This window comes from Euleptes europaea, chromosome 3, assembly GCF_029931775.1.
Source record: "Euleptes europaea isolate rEulEur1 chromosome 3, rEulEur1.hap1, whole genome shotgun sequence".
NCBI lineage: Eukaryota > Metazoa > Chordata > Lepidosauria > Squamata > Sphaerodactylidae > Euleptes > Euleptes europaea.
The window spans coordinates 36443004-36469808 of NC_079314.1; the positions used below are offsets into that span (position 1 = coordinate 36443004).

Genomic DNA, 26805 nt, shown 5'->3' on the forward strand with positions numbered 1-26805 from the left:
CCTTAATTTTTTTTTAAAAAGGGTATTTATCTCTCTCTCCTCTTCCCCTCTTTTCCTTTTTCTTTTTATAGGAAAAAAAACCCCAAAAGAACAAACAAACAAACAAAAAAGATCAGTTTTTTTTTTTGATTTCCATTAAATACAGAACTTGAAAAGTGTTCCAGAAAAAGTGCTGGCTAAAGTAGCTCTGAAAGAGAGAAAGGGAAAGAAAAACAAGACAGACATCAAAGTATTCTGTTCAGGCGTTTTTGCTAGAACGTTCATTCTGGATGGAGCTAGAGCGACCACGGATAACCTTTTTGTCAAATGGATGCTCTCATTAGTATCTGCTGTTTCAGTGACCCCTTAAAAGCAACCCCAACTTCCCTTTATTTACAACCAAGATGGTGAACTGGCAACGCTATGTGCCCCCCTTCTAAGCAATTTCATGCCCCCCCCACTGCCACAGCATCCTTATTGAATTTCAATCGTGGTAAAAGTGTTGCTCACAATTTCACTCACAAGGGATTTTGTACCAGTCCTTGGCAGGGAACATCTCGTGCCTCAACACATCCTCTATTCCATTTTAAGACTACAAGCTGCAGACCATCATACCCCAAACCATCTTTTTGCTCACCCCTCCCTTTGTCTTCTTCTTTTTTTTTTTGGAATCAAATGTCCAGCTTGATGAAGAGTTCTGTAGAACTTGAGAAGCTTGCTCATTGTTTTGTGATTGTTTGTTGGTTGGTTCTGACAAAAGGTATTACACAACTTTTGTTTCTGGAATTTGTCAGGGAAAAGAATTGTTTTTAAAGTTGGTTGTCTTTGTGTGTGTGTGTGTGTGTGAGAGAGAGAGAGATCCTGTCATTTAGCTGGAATTCACTGGACAATATGGCAAAGACTGGGGCATCCCTCTTTCTCTAGGAAGACAGAATGTGACGCAGTGACACCACATTGCGAGTTACCCCATCCTGCAAGTGGAAGCCAATGAAGAGGAATGTGGGTGGGGCACCTCTCAAAAAACAACAACATCATCATCCTACACATTACAATTTTATGTCATTATACAATGTCCAGTTCCCACTTTGGTGTGTTTTGCAGCTAATGTCCAAGCCAGATCTGGGGTCTCACTCTGGTGATAAAACCTGCCTCCTGGCTATACTCTCTTTGGTCTGCAAATGGAGGGCTTCAGTATGACTGAATGTATTTTTGTGCAAACATGATGCTTTCCCCTGCCAAATCAGTGGACAACATAAGCCTTGGAAAATCAATAACTAAGGAGGAGCAATGGAAGTCAAAAAACCCCTGAAGGTTTTTTCAATCCAGTTGGGAGACAAACACAACTGGCATGAACCAATTTTTTCTGTAATTGCTAATTTCAGTTCTGCAAAATCTCAGAAGGGGTGGATACCAAAATCATCTAGAACCAGGTTCAAATTCCTGCTTGGCCACTGAAGCTCCCAGGGGTCACCTTGGGCGACTCATTTTCTCACATCTTAACCTACCTCACAGGGAGGTTTGTGTGAGGATAAAATGGGGGAAGGATGAATGATGTTGTAAGCAACTTTGGGTTAACATTGGGGAGGAAAGCAGGGCATTAACAGAATGCAATTATGTGCCCAGTAACTTTTGCCTATCATGCTTCACATGGTTCACTTGTTTTCAATACTGAACTGCCCTTCAGATATTACCAGGTTTCTTCCAGATATTACTGAACTGCCCTTCAGATATTACCATTGCTAATCACTAGGGCTCATTCACACATTACAGAGAACACAGCAATGGTCCTAGGGTGGTGCACTATTAGTCCAGTTGGGGAAACCCATGTGTGCACTAGGAGGTTTCCCCAAGAGACCAAAGAGCTCCTTCACCCCGGGACCATTTTGAGGGAGGCCCCTTCTCACATGTGCCAAACTCGCCACCTAAATTGGGCACCACAGACCCAGGAACTGAGGGGAGCCCAGAACTCATGTGTAATTGTTACACAGGACACAGGGTGGGGACCCCAGGTCTAACCCCTGGTTCTCCATAATGTGCGAATTGGCCCCTGCAAGACTCTGCATTCAGTGTGGAATTTATAAGGCCACATATATGAACACCCTTCTGTGTCTAGGAACACTGGCAAATCAACACCCATTTTTGAAGGGAATTACAAATCCTGCCTTTTTCTTTGCCATCATGAGGGGCAGCTGTGGTCTGCTTCTCAAGGTAAACACACGAAACTGCCTTATACTGAATCGGACCCTTGGTTTATCAAAGTCAGTATTGTCTGCTCAGACCTGGAGTGGCTCTCCAGGGTCTCAGGCAGAGGTCTTTCACATCACCTACCTGCCTAGTCCCTTTAACTGAAGATGCCAGGGATTGAACCTGGGACCTTCTGCATGCCAAGCAGATGCTCTAACCCGGAGCCACAGTCCCTCCCAGGTGGCAGGGAAAGGATGCCACTCAATGGTCTCAGGATTCCCAGCTCCTTGTCCCTCCTCTTCCTCCTCCTGCCAGCTCCTGCAGCCTGTGGAGGCCAGCTGGGTGCTGTCCTGATCGGCTCCGTCCTCATTTCCTTCATAGATGGTCTGGCAGGCTGTGTGTGCCCCTGGACGCTCCTGTCGCGTCCTCTCCAAGGGAGGCAAGGAGCTAGCCGGCCCATAACTGTAGCCCAACCCGGACTACCCCTAAGCTGGGCCAGGCTGCCAATCAGCTGCTGGGGTGCCAGCAGCTCGTTAAAGACCTTTCCTCTGCTCAGGACAGCGGATCGCTACCCTCCCTTTCTCTTCCCACAAGGCACCCTATTCAGTCATTTTACGATGTCCTGTAAAGCCCTTAGCTGGCAAAACAGAAACAATGGCAAATTAACACAAGGAGCCCAAGGCAGCCCCTCCCTCCCCCCACCAAAGCAAGCCACTCCCCTTCCGGCGTTTCTTCCAGCACCTACCCTGAAACAAAACCTCGTTGTCCGGTTGGCACTTCAGATGACACTACAATGAGGTGACCGTGAACGTGTCCTCGGGGTGTTGCTCTAGCATTGGACCCAAAAACCCAGTCTTCTGGGCTCCGGCCATGATGGGGTGCCCTTGGGGTGCAAAGCTGGGGTACCTGTAGTTGTCCTGCAGCGTCAGCATGGAGTCTCTTGGGACTGGGGAGATATTCAAGTCATTCATCAAGGGGCAAATGTAGGCCCCTCGGTGGTGAACCCTGGCCATGTCCATGGGCTCCTTCTCGCTCTTGGAAGGGTTGGTGCTGGGGGGGCTGGTCAGGTGGGGGTTGAGGCAGGAAGTATCCGGGGCCCTCCCCATGAAGTCCATGAGCATCCCGACGCCCGTTTTGTTGTCGTAGGGGGGGCTGCGGGTGCTGGAGGTGGGGGAGTACCAATAGCCTGGGTTTTTGCAGCTGGGGGAGTCGTAGTGTGGCTGAGACATGGGCAGGTCCCGGCAGGTCATGTGCATGGCCGAATGGGACATGCCGCCGGCCCCTTGCATGCTGTGTTTGAGCGAATCGCAGGCTGGAAGCTTCCGGATGTCGCCGGACCGCAAGTCCTCTTTAAAGGCCAGGGTCGGGGAGCAGTTGGGAGAGAAGGCTTTTTGCAAGCTCGCTTCAAACACAGTCTGTTGAGGGGGCGGGGCTGCCAGCTGGTGAGGGATGCTGGGGAAATGCTTGCTCTCCAGGTCTGGCTGCCCGAGTCCAGGGGAGTCGCTCTGGAACCCTTGCCCAAAGGTGCCGTCGGAAGGAGTGGAGGGGTTCATGGAGTAAGGCCCCGAGTAGTCACACGGGTCTCTTTCGCTGAGTCCAAAGCCCCGGGACTGAGAGGGCAGAGGGGACATACTGCTGTCTCCGCTGTAGTAATCGAGGCCGAGGTCAGTACTGTCCTGAAACAGCGGGTTCACTGGCTGGGATTTGGCAGGGAACTTGGCTTTCCCTGTGCCTCTCTCCTTTTTGGAGGCACAGGCGCCCCGGGAGCCCCGGGGCTGCCTGGCCCCTGTGCCCCGCTTGGCGGGATATGCGGACGTTGTGAAGTTCAGATGGGCAGCGTCAAATATGTCCACTTTCTTCCGCCTTCCACGTCCCGGCTTGGAGCTGCTCTGGAACAGGACGCTCTGGTTCCAGTTGTAACCCGGGGCAGAAGACGACTCGTTCCAGTCCATCATGAGCTTCTCCAGGCTGGAGAGGCTGGACTGGCCTTCGCTAGACGAGGCCTCGCTGTTGGCCCTCCTGTAGCCGGCCGGCTGGTTGAACTGGGTGCTGTCTGAGGAGGACTCCGAGAAGGTCTCAGACACCGTCTGCTGCTTGGCTTTCTGCGGCGTGTAATTGGAGATGTCCAGGATGACGTTGGGTTCGTTGATATGGCAGTCGAAGCCTGGGTTGTAGAGCTGACTGAAGGCGTCGGAGCTCCAGTCCAAGCTGCCGTAGCCTTGCCGGAAAGCCCACTGGGAGGCGCTGGGGAACTGCCGACAGTTCTCCGGTGAAGGCTGGAAGGAGGCCGAACCTTTGGGAACCATGTAGCCCCCGGGGGACACAGTGCTGGCCCGGCTGTCGCACCGCATGGGCGTGTGGGAGGAGCTGGAGAACTGGCTGGGGTCCGAACTGCTGAAGAAGGAGGCCTTACTCAAGGGCAAGCTGGGCCCTGATGCCTGCTGGGCATAGCTGGCACTGTGGGCACTGCTGGGTGACGAGGGCAGGCTGTTGCCACTGCCGTAGGTGAAGCTACAGTCTTTGTTGTTCGGGCACTCTTGCGTGGCGTGGTATGGCTTCCCTTGCTGGAATATGCTAGAGGAGGTCACGTTCTGCCCTCCGCTGCTGCTGCTGCTGCTGTAGGTGACGTACTGTGCATAGCTGGAGGCGGCTGAGGAGTGAGCCGTGGGTGACCGGGAGACGGCTGAGAGCGGGGCGAGCTTCTGGAAGGCGTCCGTGCCGCGGCAATCTGATGGAGCCTGAGACATGTAGCCCGCCACTCTGTTGGGAGGGAACGACTGCCGGCTCGGCATGACTGTATGGAAGGGCGTCTCAGTCGTCGCAGTAGTGGTGGTGGAGGCGGGGGTTACCTTGCCTCCCCGGCTCGGATAAGACGCCATGCCCCTCTGGGTAGCTATGGCGTTGGGAGGGGCAGTGTAGGTGGTAGCGGATTTCCGGGATTCCGAGCGCGTGTTTGAGAGAGCAAAGTCCAGCAGGTCAGAGGAGTCGTCTGAATCTAGCAGGGAGCGGAAGTAGCCCGTGAAAAGACTGTGTCTCTCTTGGCTCAGCTCGGATTGAGAGGACGGGTTGCTGCCACTGTAAAATCCACTCCTGCTGGAAGAACTGGTCTCCATTGTGGAAGAATGGAAGGTCCGGGAGTCAGCACCTTGGTAACTGCAGTTCCTGTTTGTCTGGCCGGAGAGGTGTCCGTGGTGGGGCATCCAAAGGCTCTCCTTGTCTCCGCTCCACTCAGAGGCCCCGTCGTTGAAGTTCTGCCCAAGGTTCTGCTCCGGAAACAACACCCCATTCTTGCGGGACCGCCTCTTCCTCTTGGGCTTGTCCATGGAGTCTGGTTCTTGCCGGCCTCGCTTCCGCGGGTGCACCGGATCCGCGTGCATAGCTGCTACTGGGGTGGCCTTCTTTTTCTTGCCAATCCCTTCAAAGAAATCACTGAAGGAGCAGCGAGATGAGCGGGCAGAGTGCGCCCCTCCACGGCCAAACCCACCTCCTTTGCCACCACGCCGGCGGAAACCCTGGACCCGGTGCAAAAAGTGGGAAATGCTTTGAGTGTCCGGGGCCTGGTGGATGGAGTCTGGCTCGCTCGGGGTCCAGCAGCGTGGTGGGGAACAACGTGCCGAGCACTGGCTCTGGCGGTTCAGAAAGGCCAGCTTTGCCAGGACGTCTGAGTAGTCCGCTTTGCTGTCGTTGGTGTCAGCGACGTATGAGGGTTGGGGCGACGCCAGCTTCTGCTTTCTTCTCCTCCGTTTCTTCGCCTCTGGGGTGGGCTCCTTAGGTTTGCAGGGCCCCAGCATCAAGTTTTTAGGGGGCCTTCCCCGCTTCCGCTTTAGGATAATGGGCATCTCGCCAGGAGGGAAGACCACGACAACGTTACGGCCGTTGTTCTTCATCTTCAGCAGCGGGGTAGGTTCCATCGTGGAGCAAGTTGTCAGCTCTTTGCCTTCCAAGTTTAAGTTGCTGCTCAGCGAGGACACTTTGTACGTCGTCTTGTTCCGCCTCCCAAGGGTAACGGGGATCTTGGCCATCTTCACTACCATCCTGCGCACGCCACGGCATTTGGGCTTTGGAGGTGGCAGGCTGGCAGAAGCCTTCTGACTATCTTCTAGGTCCAAGGTGGAGAGGAGGGGCTCCACCTCTTCATCTGCAGGCGCAGCCACCACGGGCATGCTTGCTTCCTCCGGCTGTGCCACAACCACCTCCACTGGTACAGCCGCGGGGAGGACCCTGGTCTCAGCTACAATCTCTGCCCGCCGCCCCCGGCCTCCCCTCTTTCGGCGGCAGAGAATCTTTGGTTTATCTGTTCTGCGTAGAGCATATTTCCTGTGATCGTCCCTGCCCCGTCCTGCCCCTCGCCTTACCACTCCTCTCACCGAGCAGCCTCCGAGGCGGGACTGGGGTTGTAGTGGGTGTGTTCCAAGGGACTCGTCCGTCCCCAAATGCGGCTGGGAGTCTAACAGTTTGGGAAGGGGGCCTAGCAGCTGAGCCTCGGAGTCCAGAAGGTGGGCTTGGGAGTCGAGCAGTTGGTGATCCAGGGCCCCTAAAGACTGCAGCCCTAACGGCTCAGAAAGGGGCTCCAGGGACTGGAGAGATAGCGATTCGGACAGCGGTTCTAGAGCCTGCAGCTCCAGGGGTTCTAGAGTCTGCAGCCCAGGTGGTGCAGGCAGCGGATCCACAGTCTGCAAGGCCAGGGGCTCTGGAGGAGGTTCTAGGGACTTGGAATCGACTAGCTGGGGCTGGTGTTCCGGAGACTGCGAACCAATTAGCTGGGATCTTGTGTCTAGTCCCTGACTTTCTAGCAACTGGGAGTGGGACTCTGGATGCTGATGGTCTAGCAGCTGAGGGCCTGGGCAGGCCAAAGAAGCCAGCTCGCTCAAAATATCTGTGTCGACCAGCTCGGTGTAGTCGGTGGTATCAGATTCCGAGCTGCTGCCTTCATCTAGGCTGCTGGGCGCCTTCAAAGCAGGGCTGCTCTGGCCGGCCGAGTACTGGGTACTCTGATTGTCCCCCTCTGCCTGTTCTGGGTAGAGGCCAGGCTGACTTTGCTTGGGCGGTTCAGCTTTGGCGCAGCCCTGGGCCACTTGCTCCTCGGGACTACGGATGCTGTTGGCCAGCACAGGCGAGGAGTAGAAACTGTACTGCAGTCCCTGGTCCCGGCCCTCCTCGTCGGGCGCCTCATGGCTATCGAACTGCAGGCCACTGCAGTCCAGGTGGACGCCACAGCTCTCCAGGTCCTGGGAGAGACGGTTGATGTCCTTCATGATATCAATGAGCTGCACCACGGGGTAGAGGTTGATGCGCCCGTTGCCGCACTTGCTCTTGAGCAGGGAGATGATGCTGTCGATGTTGCACCTGCCAGAGGCCAAGGTAGCATTGGAGAAGGTCTTGGCAGCTCTGTCCTGTGTGGCTGTCTCATCCAGGGCCCGGGCGACGCCAGGACAGTCCAGAGCGCTCGCTGGCAGCAAGTCGTCTGTCTTGATGTTGCTCTGGCTGTGGGGGATCTTGTACCGGTCAGCCGTCTCAGCGTGACGAAGCGAGCCAGGTTTGTGGTCCCGGCCTAACGATGAACAAGAACCCTCTGGGAAACTGAGCATGCTGAAGGACAAGGCTTTCTCGGCCTTTTGACCAGGATGCCCCGCCTGGTAGAACTTTGGCTCTTGGGAGTAATCTGAAGAGCTGTGGGTGGTGCCTCCTAAGGACGGGACCTGGGATTTCAGGCGCCTCCTTAACTCATCTTCACCGGCGTGCCTCTTTGCAGAGCAGTTGCTGGTATGAGTGTCTGCAAACATGGGACTTTGACCTGGAAGAGACAAAGAGGAGATTGGTAAGCTTCAAGGTGGCCACGGCACACAAGAAGGAGAGTTGGTTTTTATATGCCGACTTTCTCTACCACTTAAGGCAGAATCAAACCGGCTTACAATCACCTCCCCTTCCCCTCTCCACAACAGACACCCTATGAGGAAGTTGGGGCTGAGAGAGCTGTGACTAGCCCAGGGTCACCCAGCTAGCTTCGTGTGTAGGAGTGGGGAAACAAATCCTGTTCACCAGATTAGCCTCCGCTGCTCATGTGGAGGAGTGGGGGATCAAACCCGGTTCTCCAGATCAGACTCCCCTGCTCCAAACCACCGCTCTTAACCACTACACCATGCTGGCTCCCTGCGGGATCAGATGAGTGCATGATCCATGTAATGCAGCAGCCCGTTCCACAAAGCAGCCAAAACAGTTGCCCTGGTTGGTCAACAAACAAGGCATAGGCCTTCTCCTAATGCTGCATCCTAGCTCTGGCATTCAGAGGTTTGCTGTCTCTGTATGTGGAGGGTCCCTTTCCTCACCCTAGTTAGCAGCTACTCATGGACATCTCTTCCATGACTCTAATTTCTCCTTAAAGCAATCTATGCTTGTGGCTACTACTTTGTCCACTGGCAGTGAATTCCACAAGGTATTTACTTGTTTAAGTACTGCAGGGAAGTAAGGGGCTGATACCAAGGCAGCACCCACTTCTGGGGCTCTTGAGCATTACAACTGTTTCCCTGGGGCAACACCTTAAAGCAAAACAACATGTTATAATGCAGAGACCCTGCCTAAAATGGTAAAAAGGTGAAGGTAAAGGTCCCCTGTGCAAGCACCGGGTCATTCCTGACCCATGGGGTGACGTCACATCCCGACGTTTACTAGGCAGACTTTTTGTTTACGGGGTGGTTTGCCAGTGCCTTCCCCAGTCATCTTCCCTTTACCCCCAACAAGCTGGGTACTCATTTTACCGACCTCAGAAGGATGGAAGGCTGAGTCAACCTTGAGCTGGCTACCTGAAACCAATTTCCGTCGGGATCGAATTCAGATTGTGAGCGAAGCTTGGGCTGCAGTACTGCAGCTTACCACTCTGCGCCACGGGGCCCAACCTACCTCACAAGGTGCCTGTTTGTGTGTGGGGGAAAGGGAAGGTGATTGCTTTGAGACTCCCCGCAGTAGGAAAAGAGTGGGGTATAAAAGCCAACTCTTCTTCTGTTGTGCTTCTTTGTCCCTAATCATGGCAACCAATGAAGTACAGCAAAGGCAGAGAAAGCCATAACAAGGGTAACAGCTGCTGTGGGCTATGGAGGGGAAGGTACCAAAGAGTGGCATCTCACGGGTTCTTCTTTTCCACCGTAACATACACAAACTAGACAGGGAGGATGCCGTTTTTGGTTTCATCCCCATGGTAGTTCCATATATACATGGAGAGAATAGTAATAGGTTATTTTTTTAAATGTATTTTATATTTGGCAAGGTAATATATCCCTGGTTGGTGGCGTTTTTGCTGGAAAAGAACCTCACAGCAGATTTCTGCCCAGCGCCTAGAGCCAGGCTTCCTTCCTCTCAGTTCTTCAGCCACAGGGAACATCAAGGTGTTTGGGACTAAGTAGGCACAGTCCAGAGTCCTTTTCAGTTGCTGGTATTTTCCCCAGCGAGGATTTGTGCAGCAACCCCCGAACAACCCAAGCAAGAGCTTCTGCAAAAGATGCGTAGCCCCCCACCCCCCGTAAGCACTCAGGTATTTTCCTAGCCCTCACACAATTCAAAATACTTGCTAGAAAACTTGGAAGTCTCACACCAACAAGGAAAACCAGCACACAGAAATGCAGCTGGAACGACAGTGTTGCAAAGAGTGTGTGTAAACCCCTCGCTTCTCTGCCTCAACCCCCTTCCCCCACCCACGTCTTTAGAGGCTTCATGCATCACGTCTCCAGCACTAGGAACGGGGTTGCCACTTACTCCCTGGGGGCGGGGGAACTCCTGCTCTCTCTTGCCCACCCTCACTCCAGCAAGCGGCAGGGTGGAAATGCAGGGGCCAGAATGGTGTCCTGCAATGTTGCAAGGTCAATTCTGGCCACATAACTAACTGGAAGTGACATCACCATGTTGTGGGTTTCACTAGGATCCTACCGCATCTGGTGATGCGGTGTCGTCACTTCCAGTTACGCGGGCAGAAATTACACCTCGTGGGACGCTGTTCCAGTGAGTCCGCCGTCCCCCCCAGTAGCCAGCCTCCCAAGGGCTGGCAATCCTAACTAGGAAGCACATCTAGAAGAAGAAGAAGAGGAAGAGGAGGAGGAGGAGGTGGAGTTGGTTTTTATATGCCGACTATCTCTACCACTCAAGGGAGAATCAAACCGGCTTACAATCACCTTCCCTTCCCCACAAGACACCCTGTGAGGTACGTGGGGCGGAGAGAGCTGTGACTAGCCCAAGGTCACCCAGCTGGCTTCATGTGTAGGAGTGGGGAAACCAACCCAGTTCACCAGATAAGCCTCCGCTGCTCATGTGCAGGAGTGGGGAATGAAACCCGGTTCTCCAGATCAGAGTCCACCACTCCAAACCACCACTCTTAACCACTACACCATGTTGGCTCTCATTAAAATTTTATTCATTAAAATACTTATGCATCACCTTTCCCCCCTGACTCAAGGTGGCTCGCCCAAAAATATTTGACCTGTAGGCAACTGACAATTTAAAAAAAAGGTTATGCCAGATGTCAAATGTCTGCCTGAATAGAATGACCATGCATTTCTTGTGAAAAACAGGTGTAGGGGCCCTCCCTGCTTCTTCAAGGAAGGCGTTCCACATAATGCTGGAGCCGCCACCAAAAAGGAGCTGCTCCATGCTGTGGCCAACTGGGCACCTTGAAAGGAGAGCTCAACCAAGAGGAGGGCTGCCCTGAGAGGATCTGAGGTGGTGAACCAGCTCATAACTGGAAAATGCCACAAAACCTGCCAAAAGCAAAACTCGAGCAGTGGAGGCCTCAAACTGGTATCAGGTTGGGACTGAATCGAGGCCCCACCCCCCCAGCTCTGGCCCAAAGAAGGAACTGTAGGGAGACCAGCAAAGCCAGCCGAGGAAGCCTCTTTATACTGATAGGCCAAAGCAAGTCAGCTGATACTGCCTGGCCCTCTATAAAAGGGTCCTGTGTCAGGTTTGCTCACTGGTCGGCATGATCTGGAGACTCGCTAGCTACGCACTGTCCTTACTCTGCCTTCAGCTTCACGGGGAAGATGGATCCAATAAGGCTTTCAGCTCCAGTCCCTTTCATTATGTGGCGCTGGGGATCACGCTCAATGTGGCTCATGCATGTAACGCTAGGAGACATGGACGTGCTGATCCGCTTGGGGGAAGGACATTGCCTTGCAGACGGTCCAAAAAAACCCCCACTTGCCTTCAAGACTAATGCTGTGTCCTTTATCAATGCCAGCCAGAGTCCTGCTGTGACTCAAGGTGATGCAGCTGCATCAGGAGGTGGGTTATGGGTGGAACACAAAGTATGAAGCAGGCAGGTCTGCCCGGTGAGTCATAGTCCAACTGGAACGCTTCTACGCTCTTCCGCAATTCCCCACCTGTCCAATGGAGTTTGCACAGGGGAACCTTCTTGGTGGGTGGTGCCATATTGTGTGTGGCTGGGAAGGGGGGGGGTTTGAGTTTTATATCTCCGGAAGTAAAAGCATGGACCAGCCTGCATGTCGGCAGCATTGCATCCTGGCTACATGTGACAAGTTTGTGGATGGGACAACTTTATCACCAACTCTTCTTATGGCCATTGGCTTAGATGGGTTGAAAAAAGGGTCGGGCAAATTGATAGGAGGCTATATCATTGGCTAAAGGGCCCCGTGGCGCAGGGTAGTAAGCTGCAGTACTGCAGCCCAAGCTTCGCTCACAATCTGAATTCGATCCCGATGGAAATTGGTTTCAGGTAGCCGGTTCAAGGTTGACTCAGCCTTCCATCCTTCCCAGGTCGGTAAAATGAGTACCCAGTTTGCTGGGGGTGAAGTGTAGATGACTGGGGAAGGCACTGGCAAACCACCCTGTAAACATAGTCTGCCTAGTAAACGTCAGGATGTGATGTCACCCCATGGGTCAGTATTGACCAAGTGTTTGCACAATGGACTACTTTTACCTTTATACCATTGGCTATTAGCTATTAGGGCTGTATGTTTTGTTTAGTAAAGTAAACACTTAAATTATTAAAAAATAAACATTCACAAGCTCACAGTCTTTCTGACTCATATACAATATTCTTTCATATTACCAGCTCTGCTGCTGATTTTTTTAAAGTAAAATTAACACAGCAACGTGCTCTGGAGTCAGCCTTGTGCACAGACCATGAACAGCGATGCCAGCATTGGAAAATGCACCTTCTGCAGGCACAGGTGACCTCCAGATTCTGAAGCAGAATGTCAGATGAAGGGGACTGGTTGGCAGGTGAGGGCTGTTGTTTGCTTGTGGGCTTCCCTTTGGCATTTCACTGGCCACTGTGGGAAACAGTGCTGGACATGACAGACTGCTGGTCTGACCCAGCAGAGTTACCCTCATGTTCTTCAGAGAAAGATAGTTGTGATTAGGGGAGGTAGTTGTGAATCTCCTGCAGTGTGCAGGGAGTTGGACTAGATGACCCTGATGGTCCCTGCCTACTCTATGATGCTATGAAAGCTGAACTGTTCTTTGCCCCCCGTCCCTTTAAAAACAGCTACATATTCACTCCAAGATAGATGGCAGGAAAGACACCTTGAACTAAAGAGTCACTACATTGCAGAGAATGCTGTGGGAGACAGGAGGGGGTAGCCATGCTCACCCACAATGAATTTAAAAAATTGCTTGGTTATAAGCCACTATTTCCCTGCAAGGGACATAAACAGGAACATAGATTCTAGCACCCTAAGACCCATGGCTAGGTGGCATTTCTGCCCAGATGTGGTACAAGTGGACAGGGTATGGTATTGGAAGAATTAATGGGTGGGTTGGTAGAATCGCCAAATGGTGTAGGCATGGAGGGGGGAGATGAATCAACTAGTCCCTAATCACATCTCAACCACAATCCAAAAGGTGCCCATGTCACATAATCACACATTGCAAAAGATTCATGACAGTAATTGGGTGCTACCAAGAGGACTTGTGCTTTCTTCAGGCACAAAATCATGGTGTTTGAGCAGTCGGGAACTGATATTTCCACACTGAAAGGCAACTAGTGCAGACAGATTAAGAAGAAATGCCCATTTATTGTGCAATAAAACTGGTTGCCGGAAAGGCTTTTTGCTGCCGCCATGTAAGAGAAGGGAGCCAACATTTTTTTTTAAAGCCCTGGGTCCACAACTCACCTTCTGCTTTGCTGCTCCTGCTGTTACACTTCAGTTCTCTGTGGAGAAGGAAAGAAAGGGAGTTTAGCCTAGATAACAGAGTTTGCCCTTTGCCAGCCCTTCCTGTCAGGGCTCAGTCGAGTCTATCAAAAGTAACATGCCAATCTCATTCCTTCTGCCTCAAGGGCAGCCAATCTGTGCAGCGGGCACACAAGCTTTCTGGTGACACTAATTTGCTCCTTCATTTCCTGCTGCTTCCAATTCTGATCGTATACACCTATGCTCAAGGTGGGGAAAACTGGGGTCTGTCTAACCCAGATCAAGCCAGGATGCCAGCCTCCAGTGGTGGGTGGCTGTACTCAAACCGAACCTCAGAGAGTGGGTTCTCCAGGCTCAGCTACTGCCCTAGCCAAGGCAGGAAGCCAGGCGCCTGATTTTTCACTAGGCCTTGGCAGGTCAGAGACTTCATCCTACTAGCAATGCACAGTGGCTCATGATGCACACTCCTATTCCCTTCTGCATCTCAACAGAACTCCAAAACATACAGGTCTTGTGGTATGCTAGGGAAGGTCCAGCCACACACCATAAGGGTTCCTGCTTCAAATCTAGAAGACTCAGAGGAATAGGCAGCTGCTGAGGGGTAACCATTTCTTTGATTGGGTGGAATAGCCGGTCTCACAGCTTGCCCAGTCTCCATCCTCCTTTGCCTGCAAATTGTTGGCATCGCCCCCCCTTTCCTACTTCCACCCCCCCCCATCTCTGCTCTTTTCATTGCTGTTAGACACCTCGGTCTAGCAAAATGCTCCATCAGGTTTTGGAGGGGGGATAAAGCGAGACGTCGAGATGGAGATAATGGAAATGGTACTGGGTAAATTTCAAATAAGGCTGTCCATTTGCGGTAATAACGTCAACTTGGGCACTTAACATGCTAAAGGCACGGAAAGGCATCATCAGCACTCCCTTGGTTACTCTGCTGTCGTTGCGCTATAGCAATGCTTCGCAAGGTGCCCGCGCATCCAATGACGCCCAGTTCACCAAAAGGTGGGTTTCATATCCTCCGCTTCAACGCCTATCTTTAAATGAAGTGGAAATTACAGGATGCGACTGCACCAAGTCAGAGGGTGGCTGTTATTCTGGATTCATTAACAAGGAGTCGCAAATGTGTCTCGTAACTGTGGTGCGAGTCACCTTTGGCTACAAGAGCTTGTAACCACATTTCCACTAGGTGTCCCCGATGAGCTACAGATCCCCTTCGAAGCCGCCATGCCTGTTAAATGGTCCCGTCCCCCCACCACTTTGTGTTTAAACTTTCTGACCTGGCTGCGTTGGTTCTCTGGTCTGACAAAAAGCCTCCTTTGTACAGTCCCCCTCCCCTTTTTTTTTTAGCGCAACAGCCGAGCAGAAAAGCCGGCTGAGGAAACATGCACCTGGCACCAAGGTTGAAAAATATATCGGTTACATGGTTCCGCTCCTCCCCTCAGCCCGGGCCTAGGAGGAAGGACGGACGAAAGGGGAGACACAGAGAAAGAATGGCGCTTCTTTGTTTGCAACTTTCTTCTCGGTGGCGAACGCCGAAAATGAAAATTTGCCACTGCCAAAGGCCAGCCTCAGCCTCGAACAAACACCTCTTCATGCGCCCTTTTGGTAGCTTGTTCCCTGCTGAGGCAGGAGCCGAGTTCCTCCACGGGCCAAAAGGAGGTCAGGCTTCAAAGAGTCCAGCTGCAGCCCTAAGCCGGCAAGGAGGACGGACCCTTCTTTAGACTAGCCAAAATGTTCACGATACACTGGTCAAAGCTGAGACCGAAACACAGGGAGAGCATACGTGAGGCAGAGTATGTGCAAGCCATGTGTGGGTGAGCGCATGTCAGCCCGGTTGAGCACTAGTATACTCAGCAGGGAAATTCACCTTTAAATAGGGCTCTTCAGTCCATTATTTATTTATTTAAAATATTCCATATGCCTAGCCTTTCTCCTGAGAATCTCGAGACCCAAGGCACGTTTAACAACAACGTAAGAACCATTTGTATAAAATAAATATTAAAAAAATACAGATATAAAACAACCCCATTGCAAATGATTTAGTTCTCGTTCAGGTAATAAACTTAAAAGACGTGAAGGTGTGGGGGAAAACTGGAAAACTTCAGGAAAAACCTTCTCACCCTCCAATGAATCCCCCCCAATTTTTCACCCTCCAATGAATCCCCCCCCTCCAAATTTTTCCAATGGCTACATTAGGAAATTTTGGGGAGCACAGGGAATAAAACCTCCTATCTTATCTTTTTTGGAATTAGTTAAATATTTTTTAAGACCAGGTTTTCCTCATTCAAAATATGTTGTATGAACATTTTTATGTACAACAATCTACAGTGTAGGACAATAATCATTCCTATGTATACTGCAGACATATAAAACATATTTTAAAGGATATGTTTACTGTTTAAATGTGAATGGTTCTGGCAAAAAATAATATGCAATAATGTGATTGATGATAACACATCAGAGTTAAAGGTTTTCAGTGTTATAAAGTTTAACTGGATATCCAAATGGGTTGGTGGTCCTATTGTGAGACTATTTCTATTAATTTCAACGATTATTTTTACTACCTCTCAGCTGGGCAAAAATTAAGATAACACTTGTAGAGGTAGCTCAAGGGTACAGCAGTCTGCAGCTCTCTCCCAAGTGCTAGATACATTTGTAACTTTGCTTGCAGAAAATTAAAGCATTTATACTTACCATATATCTGATTACACACCTCTGATACTACACTTTCTTCACCAGATCCCAGTTCGTTTCTGAGTTCAATTAAAAGACCAAAGACCAGTTTTGGCCTTTAATAACTATTTCAGAAATAAAGGCTTGCTTCTGCCCATCTGAGACTACCTGCATACTTGGATCTTTAGGTGAACACCTGGTGTTCCACCTTTGTTTGAGGGGCGGGGCCGTGGCTCAGTGGTAGAGCATCTCCTTGGCATGCAGAAGGTCCCAGCTTCAATCGCCGGCATCTCCAGTTAAAGGAACTAGGCAAGTAGGTGATGCGAAAGACCTCTGCTTGAGACCCTGGAGAGCCGCTGCCAGTCTGAGTAGACAGTACTGACTTGATGGATCAAGGGTCTGATTCAGTACAAGGCAGCTTCATGTGTTCATGTGTGAGTGGGAGTGTCAGGCCCTTTTTGGTGATGGCACCAGGCTGTGGAGCTCCCAACCTTAGCAGATTCATCCCCATCTCTGCTTATTCTCTGTTTATTAGAATACAGATTAAGATGCTGTTGTGTGCATGTGTGTTCTGCCTGGATGATGTCTAATTTTTCCTTCTCTTTGGGATGGTGTCTAATTTTTCCTTCTCTCTGGGATATGCTTTTTTGGTTGTATTTACTTGTACATCTTTCTTCATTTGTTCAGGAAAAATCTGTTTTAGTATTTTACTCTGACTGGTTTGAATTAAATGTTCTGCTTGCTGTTTTTTTGGTATGAGTTATAGGTTCTTTGGATTCCATGGTTGCATGGGAAAGTGGGGCAGAAATGTTTAAATAAAAAGACACCCGTTGGCTGCCATGTAATCTGTGAAGCATCCCTGAGGGACGCCTCCTAAGAAGACCCTCCCTCTATTGACTTTCTCTACTACTTAAGGAAGAATCAAACCGGCTTACAATCACCTTCCCTTTCCCTCCCCACAACAGACACCCTGTGAGGTAGGTGGGGCTGAGAGAGCTCTAAGACTAGCCCAAGGTCACTAGCTGTGACTAGCCCAAGGTCACCCAGCTGGCTTCATGTGTAGGTGTAGGGAAACCAACCTGGTTCACCAGATTAACCTCCGCTGCTCATGTGGAGGGAGTGGGGAATCAAACCCAGTTCTCCAGATCAGAGTCCACCGCTCCAAACCACCGCTCATAACTACTAATCCACATAAAGGCATTGGCTTAGATCCACAGGAAGGTTTCCAGGGGTGGAATGGACTTCTGTCCATGGAGCATGCATTTCTTGTTTTCTCCTTCCTGTTACAGCCCAAAATTCCCCTGAAATGGTTGTCCTGGGGGACAGGAGACTCCCCGGAACAGCATGAAGGGGGAGTTGGAGGTCTGCTGTGGGAAGAGGAAATGGGGGGGGGGGAAAACAACCTGGTGCACATGGAAATTTTCTGACAGATCTCAGCCATTCCTTACTCCCCACCACTTCCTGTGGAATGTTTGCTGAAGCTTACCTCTTAGGATCTTCTGGCATCAACTTTTCAGGTTTGGCAACTGAGTAGCCAGAGACAAATACAACAGAGACAAATAAAATACCATGCCAGTGTGGTATAGTGGTTAAGAACGGTGGTTTGGAGTGGTGGACTCTAATCTGGAGAACCGGGTTTGATTCCCCACTACTCCACATGGGCAGTTGACTCTAATCTGGTGAATCAGGTTGGTTTCCCCACTCTTACACATGAAGCCAGCTGGGTGACCTTGGGCTAGTCACAGCTCTCTTAGAGCTCTCTCAGCCTCACCTACCTCACAGGGTGTCTGTTGTGGGGAAGGGAAAGTGATTGTAACCCAGTTTGATTCTTCCTTAAGTGGTAGAGAAAGTCGGCATATAGAAACCAACTCTTCTTCTTTAGTAGCCCCATTTTAAAAATGTGCACTTTTTATTCATTTAACGTTTATTGTTTAACTAATGTCAATTGAATGTAGTAATCTCATTTTTATAAGCCTGATTGTCCTGAGTGTTTATAGAAATGATGGATTATGAATTTAAAAACAATGACAAAAGCTAATAGAATCTGACCACAAGGTGTGCAAAGAATCCCAACATTCTGAGGGTGAAGGGAGTCCATGGATTTTGTTAGCTCCCTTTCAACTTTTCACTCACCTTTGTTTCTCTCTGCCTCTCTAACAAAGACTTGGATGCCTGATCAAGTGAACCTGTGCCATCCTTTTGTAGAAAGCTTATTAGGAGCATCACAGTACCAGCCATCCGTACCCCTATAGTTAGAAACACGCAGTCTATGTACTTTTTTGTTTCTAGGGCTGCTCATGTGTTTAGGCAGTTAAAAGTTCTTTTGGCATCTTTTAAAAATGCATGCGTGTGTGTAGAAAGGGCTGTCAAGTCGCAGCCGATTTTTGGTGACCCCAGCAAGGGGCTTTCAAGGCAAGTGAGAAGCAGAGGTGGTTTGCCATTGCCTTCCTCTGTAAGGTCTTCCTTGGTGATCTCCCTTCCAAGTACTGACCCTGCTTAGCTTCTGAGATCTGACAAGATCGGGCTATACCGTGCTGCCTTCCCTCCCTTTAAAATGCATACCCATATCCAATTTTTTATGGGGAGGGTAAATGGTAAATTTGTGACGTCACAGCCACCAGCCAATCAGCTCTGTGCATACTTGGTTTCTGCTTCAAACGGATAGGAATGGATTCACCTGTGCTTAACCTAGAAGGGAATTTGCCTGTTTAAACAGGCTGCAAGGGAAGTGTGCTTCCACAGTGCTCAAGTGATGTTTTGCTTGTGTACATCCTGTGTTTAAAAGCAACCAGACCCATGAGTGTCCTTACAAAATAAAATTTAATACAAAATAAAATTTAACCTTTTCTTTTGGAAGCGGGCAGTCTCCCTCTTAACTTGAATGAGCAAAATCTGAGCTTTCATTGATAACAAGGTCTGTTTCCAGACCAGAGACTCCTGACTAATGGGTCAAGACTCCACCAGACTTTTAAAGGGAGGGAAGGCAACATGATACAGCCAGCTGCACATGGGACTCCAGGAACCTCATGTAATGTGTCCATGTATTAACCTTTACACATCCCAGAGCTAATGTTGTATGTTTTTGACTGCTCTTTTGTGTGTGCGCGTGCATTTTATCAGTTCTATTATTTGTTGAAGAGTTTTAAAAGCTGATCCAAATGTCCACCATTCCAGCGTGTTGGGTGGACTCCCTACAGGAAAGCAGTGAGCACAGGGCAGTAACCTACCGGTGGTGTTGGGAGGGAGAGCATCTGAAGGGTCATGGAATGTGATGGGGTGAAGGTGAGGCCTAATGAAATCTTTTCTGAAAAATCTCCAGAGGGCTCGTTCTGGTCAAAAGTGCTCAAGTTTGATACAGGAACCTCAAGGCTCGAAGCTGCAAATTACTTTAGGAAACTACCTGGGACGGTAAGCATCCAAGGTCTCGGTGTCTTCTGGCCCAGAAATAAATCAGGGGTGTGTAATATCAGTAAAATCAGCCAGCGTGGTGTAGTGGTTAAGAGCTAGGCTTGCCAGGCCTCGCAGCTCCACCGGTGGGAGCGTCGCGGGGCCGTGGCATTAGTGCACAATGCGCACACAAGCCTGGCACGGAACGCTCATGTGCCTGCATGCGATGCATCTACGTCACTTCCGGTTTAACCCGAAAGTGACGGGGACGCTCTAGCAATCCCGGCCAAAACTCTATGGTTTCCATAGAGTTTTAGCTGAGGGTGCTAGAGCATCCATGCCACTTTCGGGTTAAACCGGAAGTGATGCATGCGCTACGTCTGCGTACACGTGCACGTGCCCACAGTGCCCACTGGCCCTCAGCTGGTGCCAGCCCTCAGCTGGCCGGCGGGCAGCCCAGTGGATGGGCGGTAGTTTACCCGCCACCACCGGGCAATTGGCAACCCTATTAAGAGCGGTGGTTTGGAGTGGTGGAGTCTGGTCTGGAGAACCGGGTTCGATTCCCCATTCGTCCACATGAGCGGCGGAGGCTAGTCTGGTGAACTGGATTTATTTCCCCACTCCTCCACATGAAGCAAGCTGGGTGACCTTGGGAAAGTTACAGCTCTCTTAGAGCTCTCTCAGCCCTGCCTACCTCCCAGGATGTCTGTTGTGGGGAGGGGAAGGTGATTGTAAGCCGGTTTGAGTCTCCATTAAGTGGTAGAAAAAGTTGGCATATAAAAACCAACTCTTCTTCTTCTAAAACAAAAGTACAGTGGTGGTGCTTTAAAGACGAACAGCATTTATTTCAATATGAACCACAGCTCACATCTTCTGCCCCTGAGACTGGCTGAGAGTATGATGCCACTGGATTGGCCAAAGGATGGCCCTTCCTGTATGTTATCTGTTCATTCCATTTGTAGGTATCTTCCTTCCCTAAGCAGCGTACACAGGATTTTCTATCCAATCAACAGCCAGCCCTAGACCTGTTTAGTTAGGTTGCTGTAACTTATTTATTTATTTATTTGGGGACCCAAAGCAGCTTGCAACACCTTTCTCCCCTCCTCCACTTTATCCTCACAGCCACCTCACCTATGATGTAAGAACATAAGAAAGCTGGGTACCCAAGGTTGGGTGAAAAGAAAATATATATAAGTCTATGTATAAATACTGAAAGTATAATTTATTAGAAGCGCTATGTAAAACTTAAAATTATTTAAAAGCATTAAAATAGCACAATGGCATATCCTGAGGTTGATAACTGTAACCACATATCAAACGCGTTTTGGCCTATGGGGCCTTCATCAGTGGTTAATTAAAACCCTTTCTTAAGCCTTCACACGTTTACAGAAATACCTTAATGAATACAAATACAAACAGTTCAAACCCAACCAGGCATGTGTATATGTTGTAAATTCTATTCCCAATTACTCAAACATCTAGTATAATAGGTTCTTGTTGTAATACTGGTTAGTATAAGTCTCTCATATACTATGTGTGCAGGTATCAACCTAGTAAAGCAGTGCGAAGAAAGCCTTAAGAACATAAGAAAGGCCATGCTGGATCAGACCAAGGTCCATCAAGTCCAACAGTCTGTTCACACAGAGGCCAACCAGGTGCCTCCAGGAAGCCCACAAACAAGACGACTGCAGCAGCATTATCCTGCCCTCTGTTCTGCAGCACCCAATATATTTGGCATGCTCCTCTGATCCTGGAGAGAATTGGTATGCATCATGACTAGAATCCATTTTGACTAGTAGCCACAAATAGCCCTCTCCTCCATGAACATGTCCGCTCTCTTCTCCGCCTTCCAAGTTGGCACCCATCACCACATCCTGGGGCAGGGAGTACCACAATTTCACTATGCGTTGTGTCAAGAAATACTTCCTTTTATCTGTTTTGAATCTCTCGCCCTCCAGCTTCAGCAGATGACCCCGCGTTCTAGTATGATGAGAGAGGGAGAAAAACTTCTCCCTGTCCACTCTCTCCAAACCATGCATAATTTTATAGACCTCTAGCATGTCTCCTCTTAGGTGAGGCTGAGAGTGAGCAGCTGGCCCAAGGTCTCCCAGAGAGCTTACATGGCAGAGCATGGGTTCAGACATGGGTCTCCAGGACACTCCTCCGACAATCTAATCACTACACCATGCTAGCTCTTGGGAGACAGCCCTATCCTTTTTGTCCTTGCCTGGTCAACACTAGCTCCCTTCACCTCCAGCTCCAGGAATTAATCTCAGTGACCCTGGGCTGGAGAAGAGGCCAGGGAAAGCCATGTGCAGCTTAAATCCTGACAAATCCCTCATTTGTGGCGTGGTATTGAGCGCACAGTTGGGTATGCAGACAAGTATTGGGGGGGGGGCAAGATTCTCTATGCTAAGTGTGAGAAGTGTGGGAGGATGAGGAATTCCAATGCGCTTGGTGAACCTGAGATTCAATTTCTTTCTCTGAACTCCCTCGATAAACCCCTAAACTTTCAGGAAGCATCACTTATGGAGATCTTGAGTCAAACCCCAGCCCCACTCATCCCTTTTAGTTGCACCATTATTCAGAGTACCATTTTCTTCAACCTGCCCACCTCCAAAAGCAGCTCAGAGCGGGATGCCCGGCTCTCCCCTCTTCCATTTTCATCCTCACAACAGCCCTGCAAGGTTGCTTAGGCTGAGAGGGAATGTGATTAGCCCAGCTTATTTATTTACAAAATGGATATGCCATCTCTCTAGAGGCCTACTCGAGGTGAATCATAACTAAAACAATGCAAAGAAAACCAACAAGCCGTTGGAAACAAGCCAGGTCATAAAAACGGGCAAACTAAAAATGATATTAATAAAAGTCTTCAAGCTAGCAACAGACCATAAAATGGCTAAAAGATATGGAGCCCCTCAGTTAAAAGCCTGAGTAAAAAGAAATGTTTTGGCCTGGTATGTACAGGACAGTAAGGCTGGCACCAAATGATCCTCCAGAGGGAGGGTATTCCAAAGGTGAGTGTCGCCACTGGCTGCCACCTGTCTCACCTCTACAGATGGGGGGCACAGAGAGCAGAGATTGGGAGGAGGATCCGAAGTGGTGGTCTGGGATGGTGCAGAAGGAAGTGGTCACCTAAGGTTATCCAGTTAATTTCATCGCAAGAGCCCAGATTAGGACCACGTTTCCCTGGTTCTACTCTGACCATTACACCACGTTGTCTCTCTCATCAGGAACCTTTTCCAGTCCTTCCCATATCTTGGCAGTCCTACCAGCCACCCCCTGCAAACCCCTTCTATAAACCCTGGCTTCCAACAAGAGGCTCCCCTGCTTATTCCCCACCCCAGGACCCGATCCAGCCAGACTGTTGTTCCCCGTGTTTGGGCAACAGGACTTTTGCTGTCCTACAGCCTTCTCCAGCCTTTGAAACCTGCTGTTTGTGAGATGCCAGAACATGTCCCTCAAGGCTGGGGAGTGGGAAGTCCATTCACCGCTGGAGCACAACTGCTGCCTCCTTGGCAGAGTGCTGCCCAAGGCAAACCCCTCATGGGAAACCCAAGTCCTGTGAGCACACCTGAGCATAAACCTGTGGCTCCACCATGCCCTGAAAGAGCACGCTTCCAGAAAACAGAGGAAAGGGAATGCAACTTATTCTTTGCCGCTAGCACAGATGGCTGCTGGGTTTATTTTATTTTATTTCTTAAAGGACTCGACAAATTTGTGGAGGATGGGGTTATCAGTGGCCATTAACTATAATTGCTAAGATTGGAAACTTGCATTATGTTTCTGATTACCAGGCAAGGGGGAGAAATAGCGGAAAGATGGTAATCTGCATCATGCCTGGTTGGGGATCTTCCCAAGGACGGCAGCGGCAGAAGAAGAAGCAGAGGAGGAGTAGTAGTTGGTTTTTATATGCTGACTTTCTCTACCACGTAAGGAAGAATCAAACTGACTTACAATCACCTTACCTTCCCCTCCCCACAACAGACACCCTGTGAGGTAGGTGGGTCTGAGAGAGCTCTAAGAGAGCTATGACTAGCCCAAGGTCATCCAGCTGGCTTCATGTGTAGGAGTGGGGAAACCAACCCAGTTCACCAGATTTGCATCCACTGCTCATGTGGAGGAGTGGGGAATCAAACCCGGTTCACCAGGTTAGCGTCCACCGCTCCAAACCACTGCTCTTAACCCCTACACTGGTCAATGCTGCAGACAGAGCCCTAGTTGGAAGGAAAGGCAGAATGCTAGTGGAGGGGCTGTGGCTCAGTGGCCTTTGGAGCCATCTCCAGCTTCAGGATCTCAAAAGGCAGGTGCCAGAAAAGACCACCTCAGCCCGGGACCTAGGAAAGCCAGCTGACAGTTGAAGCAGGCAAAACTGTGTGCCAGACATGACGATGGCCCTGTTGAGTATAAGGCAGCTTCAAAGTGCATTATATTTTCAAGATAATTTCAAGAATGGCGAAAGCAGATTTGTGGTCCGATCCTTAGAATTGTGTCACGTGCTGGTGCAACAGTAGGTAAGTGCCACGAACAGTGGCACACCAAAACATTTCGCTTGACACGTGGGGCCCGTTCTCTGCCAAAGTAATTGAGGTGAGCCCCTGATCCTCTGGCAACACTGGTGGCATGGGAGAAGGTGACAGGCACAACATCATGCCTGTCATCTCCTCATGGACCTGTGGAGCCACCAGCCAGGTCTGAGGTGGACCCCCAACATGCTGGCAGCACTGCTGGGGCACAGTTTGCTCCCTGTGGGCTACGGCACACAGCCTCTTCCAACTTCCTTCTTCACTGCATGCCCCCCTCCCACATGGCTTTTGATTGCCAGCTGAATCTTTTTTTTTTTTTTTTTTTGGGGTGAGGAAAGAGGACTTCCTCTTCCTTTGCCACCAGAAGAAAAGTGGGCTGGACCCAACCCAGTGCGTCTGGCCAAGTGCAAGCCTCTCTCGCCCCACTGGTCTGCTGCCAGGCCAATGTTCTCATAGGTGGAGTTTGTGCTTTTTTCAGCATTGAGGTCAAAAAGGTTTGCCTCCCCCCCCCCCCCGTGCTAATGTAGTGAAGAAACAGAGCCTAGGGTGAGGCTGTATTGTAGATGCAGCTCTCAATGGTTGGGATCACCTGGAGCAGGGAACAAGCTTACCCCTATCTCAGAATGCCGTGGAACCATGGCTCAGTGGTAGAGCATCTGCTTGGCATGCAGAAGGTCCCAGGTTCAATCTCTGGCATCTCCAGTTAAAGGGACTAGGCAAGTAGGTTATGTGAAAGAACTCTGCCCGAGACCCGGGAGAGCCGCTGCTGGTCTTAGACAATACTGACTTTGATGGACCAAGGGTCTGATTCACTATAAGGCAGCTTCATGTGATCATGTAGGTGTAACGAGAACACATGGAGCTGCCTTATACTGAGTCAGACTATTTGTCTATCAAGAGAGCGATGGCAGCATCATATATCCCGATCTCCTCAGATCTCAGAAGTGAAGCAGGGTCGATACTCGGAAGGGAGACCACCAAGGAATATTCTGGAGAGGAAGGCAACAGCAAATCCCCTCTGCTTCTCACTTGCCTTGAAAGCCCCTTGCTGGGGTCACCATAAGTCGGCTGTGACTTGATGCCACATCACACACATACTGGTCTATCGAGGTCAGTGTTGTGTACTCTGATGGGCAGCAGCTCTCCAGGCTCTCTTTACCCATCACCTGAACCTTCCACGTGGAGATGAAAGGGATTTAATCAGGACCCTTCTTTAGGCTAAGCAGATGCTCTACTAAAGAGCGGCAGCCCCTCTGAAGAAAAATGTATGCACATGAAGCTGCCTTATCCTGACTCAGGTGGTTCATCGATCACCATCAGTATTGCCTACTCTGACTGGAAGTGGTTCTCCAGGGTCTCAGGCAGAGGTCCTTCACACCACCTACTACGCGATCACCTGACCTGGATGGCCCAGCCTAGCCCAGTCTCATCAGATCTTGAGATAAGCAAGGTCCGCCCTGATTAGTTCTTGGATGGGAGACCACCAAGGAAGTCCAGGGCTGCTATGCAGAGGCAGCCAATGGCAAACAATCTCCTGTCTTGAAAACCCTATGGGGTTGCCATAAGTTGGCTGCAACTTGGCTGCGACTGATCCTTTTATTTGGCGATGCAAAGTAGATGCTCGACTGCCGAGTCACGGTCCTACCCATCACTATAATTTCAAAACTGGACACCTGACATGGAACAGTAATAATGAGCACACTTCCCAGTCCATGCTGGTACCTTCTTCCTGAACTTTTGGGTCACACTACAGGCAACACTGTGAAACTCCAGACATCTTATTTGGGCCTAAAAGGCTCCCATGCAGAGAGAGGCATGGGGAATATGGTTGTGGCACTGGCAAAATGGCAGGGGGTTGACTCATTTCCTGGGCTATTTCTCCAACCAAAAATTGGCTCCCCCCGTCCCTAAGCTGCTTTAAGCCTCAATAGGAGAAGAAAAGACAGGTAGTGGCATTGCTTCTGCAGTTACATAGGTATGTGCCATCAGTTGTAACTGACTTATGGCTACCCCAGCAAGGAGCTTTCACGACAAGTGAGAAGACGACGTGGTTTGCCATTGCCTTCCTCTGCAGAATCGTTTTTGGTGGTCTCCCATCCAAGTACTGAACCTGCTTGGTTTCCGAGATCGGGCTATACCAGGCTGCCTCCCCCCATCCCCTTTGCAAGTATATGGCGTTAAATCTATTTATTCTTACAAGTAGGGTCAAAACGTCGTTATCTTGCACATAGAATTCTGTGTTTTGGTTTTCGTTTACAGCTGGGGCGACAGAATCCTTGTTGCCAATGCTTAACTTCAGATGGGGCTTGCTTCTAATGTAACCTTTCCTGATATCTACAGCTGCTTTGGATCAGTTACTTTTCCCATACTAATGTCAGGAACAAGTCGATACCCTTTGGCCAAATCAAGCGGCAACATTTTTCCTGGCCTGTTCAATTTCAGGCGGAGTGTGTGAATTCCTTCTGCTTGCAAAGAACTCCTCGCACACAGAATTATTTTTTTAAAAGAATCATACTAGGAGTTTAAAGGAATTCATTTTTTCCCCTTGGAGATGCTAGTTTTCTACAAGCGAGGAATTGTTCTCTTCCCCCTTCCAGCATAGGAACGTTTGGGTTTTGCTGATGGTATTTTGCAGACAGCTACATCCAAGGCAGAAGTGCTGGGAACTGTGCTGAATCAACGCACCCAACGCCAGCAGTCCAGATGGCAACTGTGCCAATCCCTGTGCTGATTGCCCTAGTTCAAATGCAGACACTCAGAATCAGCATGTGACATCAGGATGGAAACACTAATTCAGCCACTCTAACAAATCAAGCCTGAACTGACCCTAGAAGCTAAAATGACTAAACTGAGGCTATTGTACTTTTGGCCACATTATAAGAAGACAAGAGTCACTGGAAAAGACAATCATGCTAGGAAAA

At 49.9% G+C, this 26805-nt stretch overlaps 1 protein-coding gene across 1 annotated transcript in view; it reads right to left on the minus strand.

The window, feature by feature from the left end:
• Positions 1 to 61: 61 nt before the first annotated feature.
• The window catches only part of AHDC1 (AT-hook DNA binding motif containing 1), a 30830-nt gene continuing 4086 nt past the window's right edge, over positions 62 to 26805 (minus strand). The window contains exons 2-4 of the mRNA XM_056846205.1: positions 13281 to 13318; positions 2909 to 7957; positions 62 to 187 (exon numbers count right to left, since the gene is read on the minus strand). Of these exons, the coding sequence (XP_056702183.1) occupies positions 2952 to 7957; positions 13281 to 13318 (5044 nt within the window). The 3' untranslated portion in view covers positions 62 to 187; positions 2909 to 2951. The remainder of the gene's footprint in view (positions 188 to 2908; positions 7958 to 13280; positions 13319 to 26805) is intronic.